Source organism: Camponotus floridanus, unplaced genomic scaffold (assembly GCF_003227725.1).
Source record: "Camponotus floridanus strain SB8 unplaced genomic scaffold, Cflo_v7.5 scaffold9, whole genome shotgun sequence".
Taxonomy (NCBI): domain Eukaryota; kingdom Metazoa; phylum Arthropoda; class Insecta; order Hymenoptera; family Formicidae; genus Camponotus; species Camponotus floridanus.
Window position 1 is genome coordinate 78,640 of NW_020229860.1, and position 11,701 is coordinate 90,340.

Genomic DNA, 11,701 nt, shown 5'->3' on the forward strand with positions numbered 1-11,701 from the left:
TACTTTATACAACAATATAATACTTCGATTTTATATAATATATTTTTTTACCAACATTTACATTTTTGAATATAGTATGACATCTGTGATATAAAATAATTAAGATTAACTTTATCAAAACGTGATGTATGAAAGGAGGTACAAAGTAATTTATTTTCAATTATTAGTTCACGCACATTAATTTTATTTTATGACTTATCAAGTTTTATTTTCTTTGATTTGTACTTTATAATGTGCTTCTGTGGTCTCTTTGTACCAATTTTTGTTTGAAATAGATCTGAAATAAAATATCATTACATCACAATTGAATTAAATATATCTTAAAATATATCTTATCTTAAATATATCTACAAAATATTAGCATTCAATATTACCTTTGTCAGGTTCTTCTCCTACTTCTTCGCGATAATACTGTACATCATCATCTTCCAATTTACTCTCTTCAGCAGATTCTTTTGCGATTTTTTGTAATAGCATGTCGTTTTCTCTTTTCTTCTGAATTCCTTTGAGCGATTTTTCTTTGTGTTCTTGTTTCTGTATTTCTTTTTTCCTTTTATTTTCCTCTTGTATTTTCCTTCTTTTTTCCTTTAATTTCTGCTTCTTTGCTCTCTTTTTCCTTATCGTAAGTTTTTCTTCTTCTGTTTTATGTATAAACTCGTGGAAAAGTATTTCACCATCGAGAAGTCCATTTTCCACTTTGATTAACTAAAATAGATTTAGGCAATTAATATTTTGATTAAAAATATATCTAAATTTATTGTACTAATTCTTTAACCTGTAGCGTTATTCTCGGTCCCAATTCATATAATCTAATTGCACTTGTAGAATTGGCATGATTCCCTCTTGAAGATAATTTTTGCGGTAACGTAACATGACTAATTTCATCATCTTCAGCCTCACTTTCAGACATGGTCGGTTTTGTTAAAAAGTCTGAGATATCTTCACATTTGGATAAATTTGGTACTTTTGCTTGAACTAATTTTTTAACACCTCTTGATAAACCTGTAGGTACAATCTTGATCGCATAATGTCTAAAGTCAATTGTTTTCGATGTAGTATTATAATTTAGACATACACAACGACGAATTGTGCTCAAATTAATCTGTAAAAATATTTATCATCTAAATAACAAACTGGTTCTTTTTCATTAGTTGTACTTTACCATACTTACAGTGGTTAAGTTTATAGTTGGAAACATGTTTTGAAATGTAGAGGATATAAGTTTCAATTGCATGCCTTCTCCACTAAAATTATTTAAAATCACCAATGGAGCATTTTTATAGGCTTCCTCGTATACCATCTGCTTCTTTAACATAGATACTACATCTCGTGCTAGGGAGAAATTATGTATTTTAAAAGTAAGGGTAGGCCCCCTGGGTAATCTATAATAATAATAATTGTTATTTTGAATGATCATAGAGAATTATCAATAAAATTTATAAAAAAATAAATAAATAGTACCTGCAAAGCTTGAGGTACATTCCTAGCTCTGTCTTTGTAAAGATACATATATGACTGATATGAAAGATACCCGCAACAGAGACAAAATCTTTAATAGTATTTTTCTTCCGTATCTTTAAAGATGAAGCTGTAAAAGGTTCCATAACTCTGCGAAAATCTTTAGTAAGTTCGACAATGTGATCTCCTGGTAAGCCACGATGGAATACAAAAGAATGAGGTGCTCGCACTAATTCTTCCTTTTCCCCCACATTTATTTGTTTATTTCGCTTAACGCATCGACCCTATATAAAAATCATATGTTAATAAGAAAATTCCAAACTATCTTTAATACATTAACAAATTATTCTTTTGAATACATGATCATTGTTAGATATATAACTTATACATAAATGTTTATCAATGTTTTTACTGAACATTATTGAATTATGATATATTTATATTAATTATATAATGATATTTGGCAAAAATAACGAAAAAATACCTTTTTATGACCCATTTTTTTTTCTTTTTTTATTAGAAAGTATCAATCAACTTCAAGTCGTGTAGTACAGTTAGGTTAAATTAGGTTAAATATCACGTTTAGCACGAGAGCCAATAATGAGCGTTTTTAAGTAAACGACACAGAGGGCGTAATGACCGCATTCAGCGGACTCAACTGCTAAATAGCAATCGAACATGATTGGTTTCTACTTTCAGATCCGACCAATCAGCGTCGAATTACATCGGAAAATCTAGTAATATTATCCAGTGGAAAATCTAGTAATATTATCCAGCTCGAGTCCGCTGAGGGCCAATTAAGCGGCCTTTTCATTGACGCTAAAAAGTAGCGTCAACCATTGGTTGAACAAAGAAGTAAGTAGTTGCTTCATTGTTCAACCAATGGTTAACGCTATTTTTTAGCGTCAATGAAATTGCACCTTTAACCGAGCCCAAGTATTTTAAAAGTTGACGCCGAGTATAATTCGTGCTATTTCTTTCATCATATTTGTCCAATATCGTCCACCTATCAGAGCTCAGAAATTTAATTTTTAAAATTTGAATTAGCAAGTTTTACTTCAGGTCGTTTTATCTCTTATCGAAATATTTTTTCTCAATATTCTGTTGACAGATCAACAGCGCGTGCTTTTTTGAATTCTTATCTTTTGGGTAAGAAAAAATGACAGCTGTCACTCAATCTTTTATTACGCATTTATTATTTTCGAAAAATCTGGATAAAATAAATATAATAAATATTTCAAATTCTATCTTAACCAACTTGTTAAATAATTAGCATCATGTGTTTCAATTAAGTAAACTTCACATTGATTATATACTTTTTTAAAATAGAGATTTTCGATATATTTATTTAACGTTTTTATATCATTTCTAAATCGCTGTCAATTCGTCAATTAATCTGAACTCGAAATTATCATATAACTAAATATGAAAAATATTTTATTTTGTAATTCGCGCCATCTTGGAGAGTTTATGCTACTTCCTTCAAATCATATGCTTCTAGTGAGAAATTGATCTCTGAATTTAAATATCTGATTTCGTAATTTACTTCACTCCGTTTCGAATCTCTCGCCGAAATACATTCTGCTGATAACTTTGACCATTTTTATAAAGAATACATATATCGAAAGGAGCAACGTTTTATTTTTATCATCAAATCTGTAAGTCTAATGTATATAAGAAATATATAATGTATGATGTATAATATTTTATGTCTGCGATATGTATAATTTTTCTGCTGTACATGCATTTGGCTGTGACATTCGAAAACACTACAAATTTTTTTATATTTTTTACTCAACATTATAATTTCTCACATGTCATCACTCTGGAACTAAAGGTTTACAAAAAACATTATCCACCAGAGAAACTCTTATTTAGTATTACTATTAGTATTACTATTAGTATTACTCCCATTCTTATTTTTACATTAATATGGTAAAGTATATATAATTTTTTTTAGTACAATACAGTAGAGATAAAAAAAATAACAAAATAATTTTATACAAAATAAAGTATTCTCAATGTGACAATGAAAATGATCAAAAATACTGAATTTAGCAAACGCCCGGTATAAAGTCAAATATAAGGATTTTCACTTAAAAGAATTACAGTGCTATGAAGTAACCACTAATTAATGTGTAGCGAGCTCTAGTAAAAAAAAATTAATCTTAGACTTTGAGGGCCGGATTAAGCGCAGCCGCGCAATAATAAATCACGATAACACGTGACTTCCCTTCTCACTGTATTATGAATACCATGCGAGGGAAAGGGGGAAGGGGAGAGGAGAGGGATATGCACGCAACGTACTTCATTGTCTCGAAGCGCGGGAATCTTCGGCGCGGCTCGTTAAGCAAAGCGAACTCCTCTCACGGTGCAAAGTTCACGGCTGCTTCACGGGGATCCTTATCTATCTAACGCGTGTCTGGGCCCTCCCTCCCTCCTCCCCCACGCGATTTTTATCACGGTAATATTATACCCCTTGACTACGAACGAGTCATAAATTTGTATTCGCATCCCACAGTCAGTATTATTAAGTATATGTAGCTATTTGACTCTTTTCGAAAGTTTAATTGTTTTACGACCAAGGTCTCATTATCCTAGAATTATTTTAAATACATTGGAGAGTACAAGAATGATTGTCCGAATATACATAAAGAAAACGATGTTACTCGAATAACGTAACTCGGCGCGCCAAAGAATTCTCATTCGTTTAAGAAAATTAATTGATATATATATCTTGTTAGACGGAGAATAAATCTCATGCTTCGATGCCGAATGTTGCAATGTTACAAATGCATTTTATTAATATTTTATTTGCTTCTGGAACATCATCCCTGCCTCCCTCCTTCTCGAAAAGAAAAACGCGCCTAACTGTTTATTCGCCCAATTGAGAGAGCGGCTTTTTACGCCGCATGTTTACAACTTTTCCGCAGAGATACAAAAGCGTGTCTCGTTCCATTTCATAGAATCATCTCTGCCCGTTGCGATTCTCGCGTCTCGAGAGATAAAACTCGGAGGGAATCCGCCATCAATCATGACACGTCCGCTCCGCCGTTTAATGGCGACGACAGATGGCGCCAGCGATCGCGCGCGGTGGATTCGAACAAATCGCGCGTGCCGAAAGGAAATTATGCGTAAACGCGCGCGCGGCAGCCGGAAGCGACGAAACGGTCGACGACAGGCGCCGCTCGCATGTGGATGATCCCTCTCGTATACGTCTGTCGCCGGTTCCGTTTTTCGCGGCTGGCTGCCCCTGGTTACGCTTCCAGTTCCCCGATCCGTTGCCGATGCGAATCGACGGCAACGACGACGACGACGAAGACGACGATGACGATGGACACGAATAATAGCCGCGAGACGGCGCGCTGGCTGCGAATAAAACGCCCGTGTCGAGGTAACGTTTGCCATATGCCGGGCTGCTAGAAACCGGCTGTGATTTTTGCTGGTCAAACGCTGTGCTTGGCGTTTATACTTGTCGCGATACTCGAGTGCTACGTTCAATGGATTTGCATTACACTCGATCGAAAATATGCAAAATATAATCGCGAGATTTTTTCAAATTAAAAATTGACAAAACTTCACGAGAGAATTGACTCTTACATCATTTATAAATTTATAATCAATCAGATCTTATGCATATAATGTAATGTAATATTATTGAAACGCATATTTAAGAAATATTTCCTGTATAGAATATCTTTAATTTATTAATCTTCTTATTATATACGTAGTATATTTTTAAATATAAGACATATAATACATGTATAAAAATACGAAATAACCGTAATCTAATCTCGTGCAGAATATTTTCAATCTTATTATTATGTACGAAATATATTTTTAAATATAAGACACGTATCATTTACATCCAAACAAAGATACGAACTATAAATACTATCGTAATCTCGTAAAAAAATAATTTTACACTAGAGGAATGTCCTTTCCTCCTATTACTCCAATAAGTAAAAAAAGCGATAATGATAATTATTAAAGCAATAATATAAAATTAATATATATCAAAGTAAAAAATCATAATAAAAAAAAAATCATCTCTTTTGAATAAAACGCGCGATGAATTATTAGCTTCGGTTCGCGAATAAATTTGCGTCGATATGTCTCTAAACTTGTCCGTGGTAAAAGCAAAGTTGTCATTCTCCGTGAAGTGATTAATCGTCGGATACAGCCACAGACGAGGAAGAACGTCGTCAGCGGAGCGCGGAACGTTTCTCGAACCGCGACTCTCCGCCGCGAGGGGTCCCGCCGCGCCGTTTTTCTTCGCCGCGCTCCGTTGACGCCGCTCCATCGAATCCAAGCGGTTGCCACGCGGTGGGACGCTACGGCAGACCAGCGAGACCAGCAAAAACGCAACCTTCGTGTTTAAAGCGAGACGAGAGGCATGCCACGGTGACGATCGTCGGGGCGCACCGTTGCACCTGCATCTCCTTCTCGTTACCCTGTTGGCACTCCTACCTTACTGATCCCTTACCGCGAGAATGCCCGCGAGCGACGACGATAAGGAGTCTCTCTCTCTTTCGCTCTTTTCAGAGATACTCTTCCACATTTTAATAATCGCCATGTGTGACAGCTATACTATATATTCTGGAATTAAATGTATAATACTTAATTTTATATTTTTCTCGCATACTATTTATTGATATATATTACTTGAGTATGATGCTTGCTAAAGAATACCTAGAAAACGCATGTAGCCGCTCCTTGGTTTGTCAATCTTTTGTGAATTATACACTTTGTGAATTATACAATTTCTCTCATGAAAAAATGTAGAATACTTATATATATTCTATAAATGTAGAATACTTATATATATTCTATATAATAATATCTTTGGTAACAAATTATAATATCATAGATAATTAACAAATTAAATAAAATATTTTTCACCTCCGTTACAATTTAAAAAAATATAAAGTGTAAGAAAAAAATTACAAAAATTTTTGCTTTTCAAGTCTGTAATACTAAAGATACATACAAATAAAATAAAAATAAGAAAACTCGATACAACTAAAGTATAGAAATAAAAGTAGAAATTATCTCGTTATACAGAAATTAAAAGCAAAAAAAAATAACGAAAATCTGCAAATAAGTCATATGAAAATAAAATTATCGAAAAATAAGAAAATGATGCTGTCCAATATGTAAAACGTGTGTTTAGCATTCAATGTCCATGCAAGTACGCCTCGTGTATATCAAAATCTCGTATAAAAGATTGAAGTATTTGATACTTTGTTCAAGATTGTTGCGCTCTTACGTGGACGAGGAACACGTAGAGCACGAGGAAATGGTGGAGCTGGTGCTATTCGTATCGGACCGTGACGATGGACTGGAACTCGGATCGCTCAGTAACGGTTGATGCAAGTTCTTCTCTATGTCGCACCACTGGGACTCGAACGATAGCGTCGTTTTCGCATCTTGCGGCGATGGTTCATTTACATCGCTATCGCTCTCGCTCAACGTCGACAATTTCACTCCCACTTCCGCCGGCACTTGATCCGGCGTAGGCAGATCGTAATTAATGGTCCTAGTACCATACATCTCGCAAATGATTTTTCGAGGTCTTTTGACCCGATTAGAGACGCGATTGGAGACGCGAGTTCTTCTCGGTTTGATCAACTGATCCTCCAAACTGATCCTCTTTAGACGAGGAACATCGTACAAGCATGGAGCTTCGGAGAGAGAAACGTCATCATCGGCATCTTCCTTCGAGGTATTGAATATTCGATCGATTCTTTCGGTGTTTACTTGGTTCTCTCCCACAAAAAAATCCGTCTCGAGGAAATTCGTGGCGCATAACACTGTTTCCGGATCGCTCTTCTCATTGGCGATATCTTCGTCGTTTTCGTTATTGTTCTCGTCAATTTGTTCCTTCTCGCAGTGACATTCGTTCGCCGACGCATCGACCGATGACCTGCACGAGTCATCCACGTCGGAGGTCAGGTCTACCTGAGGTGTGTAATAGCATCGCGCGATGACATCCGGAACCGCTGTCGAAGATTCATCGCCATCGCGCTTGGCAGCCGATACATCCGGCTCGTTCTCGTTGTCCGACACTGACAACAATTCTATATTGTTCCCTGATACGTCACTTGTATGATACACCTGTAAAAGAGATTTTCTTTTAAAATCGGTATCTTTTTGTCACTAATATTTCTCTCACAATCTTGCTCTTATAAAAAAATCATACATTTGATACTTTACATTATATTACATATATACATCTTTGTAACTTTTTATCAATTATTATGTACATTTATCGTGCGACTTTATATTAGATATTGCGCGATTGTATCGTTTTGATTACGCATTTAAATGAGATTGAATTTTTAATGTGTTAGATCCATTCTAGATTGAGTCATTTTAGTCGTTAGATCGATTATTTCGAAAATAATCGACTGTGACTGATCAATTTGCTTACAACTAACGACTAAATAAAATTACTAAAAATTAAAAAATATAATTACTATATAAAATTAAGAATACGATACATTAGATTGCTCTTTAAGATGGATTTCTTAAATAATTTCATTCACTATCTCATTACATAATCTGTTGCATATATAATTTTTATGCATGTAAATAATATTAAAGAGCCAAAATCACATCTGAAAGCGCAAACTCACTTTCTTGTATTAATGAACTTTAAATTAAAAACAAAAAGAGATTGATGAGTCTCGATAAAAAGATGTACATGTACACTCTTCGTTTTTATTTTTCACAAATAAGGTATTCGATATCGACTCTTCTAGACTACGGAAAGTGGAAAAAAAACAAAGATCTATTTTTATATTCATTTTTTCCGGAATTAATTTTGATATTTATTTTTTCCGGGATTAATGTTTATATTTTTTTCCGGAATTAATTTTGATATTTATTTTTTCAGGAATTAACCAGAGCCCACCTTCTTGACGGAGATGAATGGGATGTCGATGTAGCGCGAGATGGGCCTGTACCAAGTGTTGCAGTTGCTGTGCGTGTTATGAAAGTACACCTGATCGGGATAGCTCTTGGATCGGCACTGGATCCAACCGTAATTGTCGACGACGAGGTCGCCGAATTCGCGCACTGCACGCGACGCGGACGAGCCGTCGCGATCGTCATCGTTCGTTCGCTTCGAGGACCAGGACGCGACGTCCTCGTCCTCCCCGTCGAACTCGGACGTGTCGGACATGCGGAATAATAACACGAGGAATCGAATCCGGCACACTGTGCGAATCGCGACGAAGCGAGCGCCGAAACGCAACATACACGCACACGCACGCACGCACACATCCATGCGTGTATCAATCGATACATCGATAATCGACATCTAGCGGTACCGTGTGTTACGACTGATTACAGAGCCGCGTGATAAAGGATTCGATGCGCGACCTATCTAGAGAGCATCCTAATTCGTAGAGTTTTGCATTTTGAATCAGTCGTGTATTCGCGCGCGATAACGAGTGTGTTTTATGCAGTGTAACGATGGCTACAGGGAATCGAAGCTGTCCTTTCTTTGAATCGAGGAGGAGAATATTCCTGTCAATTCGAGGTAAGAAGAGTTTTATCCCTCAGTAATACCTGGAGTCGTAATAATTTTATATAAATAAATTGTTTATATGAGATTTGTAGGTCAACATTGCAAAAATTGCCTTTTTAGGTTAGTTTAATTTCGCGTGTATGAAAATATTAGTGTTGAAATGTTTTCGTATAAAGCTTTAGCCTCGAGAAAGCTTTAAAAATGTTTCATGTAAAAAGAATTAAAGGAAATTATTGAGATGATAATTGAAGAAATTATATAAAATATCAAGTGGAGTAGGAGCAAAGTACCAAGAGATCGGTATTCTTTTCTTAGGCTGTTGCATATTTTTATTTTTAAAATTACGAAAAGTTAAGCGAAAAAAAAATGCAAATTTTTCAATCTTCAAATTTCATTTCCTTTCTTCGTAAAAAAGCCTCGTTGGAGCCCGGTGCGTGAAAATATTTTACATTCTCGACTTAAGGTTTTTACGCATGATCGTTTCCTTTTTCTGGCTGCCCAAGTTCATTAGAAGCCTGGCCGTTCCATTCTCGCATTTTTAGAAAATGCTCGAGGTTTTTAAAAGGACAAGATTACAAAAGAGGTCAGGAGGTCTTGCTGACCGAGAAGATGGACGTTCGAGTTTTTTTATCCATCTTTTTTCCGGAAGGAACGTCGGTAGAATACGTAATGCAATACGATCGGCGCGCATCCCGATGCACGCACGCGGCTTATTATTCGTGACCGTGCGTGCATAGTTTATTATTCGCGACGCATCTCGAGAATGCTCGGTGATCCCGCTGAAAATTCTGGTTCTTGTCTCGTTCTCTTTTTTTTTTCTCTATAGCCGCGCTTTTCCCTGAAATTTTTTTTATTTTCGATCGGTTTAAAATATGCAATGAATACGCAACAGCTGCTGGTTATTTGACACGTGCGGTGGTCAATTTTCTACATATTTACCCATTTTTACCCGTAACTTCTTTTTTGCTATTTTTTATTCAATCTATTTATATATATATATTTATATGTATTAGTTTTTATATGTATATTATTTATTCTATATAATTAAAAAAATTAATTTCCTATTTTTAGAGTTTATTCGTCCCATGAAAGATATTGGAAATATTATAAGAGCTTTGTAGGAGAATATATTAAAATGTGTAAAAAGAAAATAGAAATATAAAAAATTTATATTAAAAAATTTATTTATATATTTAAAAATTCAATCTTTCAGAATTTCCATGGAACAAGTAAGCTCTAAGTAAAAAATAAATAATTTTTTAATTATGTGGAATGTATGTAATAAGTAAGATATATATTGTTTCAAATTAGGTTACACACACGATAATTGATCTTGATAACTATATCATTTGTGTAATGATTAAGAAAATTGAAATATTCGATGAAAAGGTCTACGCGTCTAAAGAAAATCCTTGGCACTTTTCCGCAAATAATCTCATTCGGATTGTGTTAAAGGCCGAATCGTAATTTACGGCTATGTCGGACTGCTCTATTTCATTATATTAGACATTTACATACGATGACCTTGTCTATGGAAAGTAATAATAGGATGCGAAAAAGTCTATCCAACGCTGACCTTACCTTTCCTCGACTACTACTTTTGAACAAAACATTTATCTCCTCCCACTTTTTGGTATTCTCTCTCTTTGCTGAGAATTCCTGTTGTAAATTTGTCTAAAAGTTTATCTTATTTTTTGAAAATTTATTGTTTATTGTTGCGTACAATTTTATATTTAAAGGATTTTCTTGCAAGTGTAGGGAATCGATGTTTATTTAATAAGAATTTTTAAGTATTCTTAATTATATTTGATCTTGAAAATTTAAAAAATTTGTCCCCTTCAACAATAGTGGATTTGAGGAAGAGCTCACGTGCAATGCTCTAAGATCGACATAAAAACTGCTGGTTACGTCTAACGTGAACATCTTGTAATTTGAGAGTTTCTCGAATCTTTGATCATGGTGCGAGGGAGGAGTTCTTTATTCACGCGCGGATATGAGATTCTCTCATTCTTCTCCGCTCCTCTTGCTCAAACGGTCATATCCGAGTTTCTCCGTTTTTTGTAGCCACGAGGATGGCGTGTCTCGTGTTGGTATCTAAAAATAGCAACCGTATGACGCTGCGTTTAATATTGGAAAAATGCGCACGAGCGCTTAAGCGTCAAGTGTGCAACGCATTCTCGTTAAGTTGCTTCAATAAGGCGCATCTTGTAGAATAGACTTCAGTTTCGTATTCACGAGCTAAACGCCTTACACGGGACTGCTTATTCTATTCTCCTCAAGAGCGACAAAGAACTATTAAGAAGTACCGGATACGATAAGCGATATCGTCGTAGGGATCCTTGAACGCGCGCAAAAATTTCTCCATGTCGGATACTTCCATGCGTTCACGCCTGAGTTGTCTCTTCGCTACGTTACCTGCGTTCGCGGAATCCGTCGTGAGAGGAAATGTAGTAAAAGGAAATGTAAAAAGACCGGTCGGGGAATTTATAGTTTAAAAGGATTTACGCGCAACGCACGCGAGAAAGAGGTCCGCGCTGATGACGACGATGATGACGAAGGGATGGCGAGAGGAAGGGAGGAAAAACGATGCGCGAAGAAACGCAAAGAGGAGGAGAAGGATGAGGACTATCGAAGCGAAGTTCGCGTTGCTTGCGAAGATTGGCAGTGTTGATGGTAGTAGTGGTGGTGATGGTGGTGGTGGTGATGGTG

The 11,701-nt window shown here is 35.7% G+C and overlaps 2 protein-coding genes across 2 annotated transcripts; both read right to left on the reverse strand.

Moving 5' to 3' along the window:
* Positions 1-87: 87 nt before the first annotated feature.
* LOC105258358 (protein Peter pan) lies at positions 88-2,070 on the reverse strand. The gene is made up of 6 exons (XM_011269569.3): positions 1,943-2,070; positions 1,462-1,742; positions 1,172-1,382; positions 776-1,102; positions 375-705; positions 88-277 (listed from the first exon to the last, which is right to left on the reverse strand). Exons 1-6 carry the CDS (start codon positions 1,955-1,957, stop codon positions 189-191), a joined length of 1,254 nt encoding a protein of 417 aa, XP_011267871.1. The 5' UTR covers positions 1,958-2,070; the 3' UTR covers positions 88-188.
* Positions 2,071-6,607: 4,537 nt separating this feature from the next.
* Positions 6,608-8,816, reverse strand: LOC105258359. Its single transcript, XM_011269570.3, has 2 exons — positions 8,375-8,816; positions 6,608-7,575 (listed from the first exon to the last, which is right to left on the reverse strand). Exons 1-2 carry the CDS (start codon positions 8,780-8,782, stop codon positions 6,724-6,726), a joined length of 1,260 nt encoding a protein of 419 aa, XP_011267872.2. The 5' UTR covers positions 8,783-8,816; the 3' UTR covers positions 6,608-6,723.
* Positions 8,817-11,701: the final 2,885 nt, after the last annotated feature.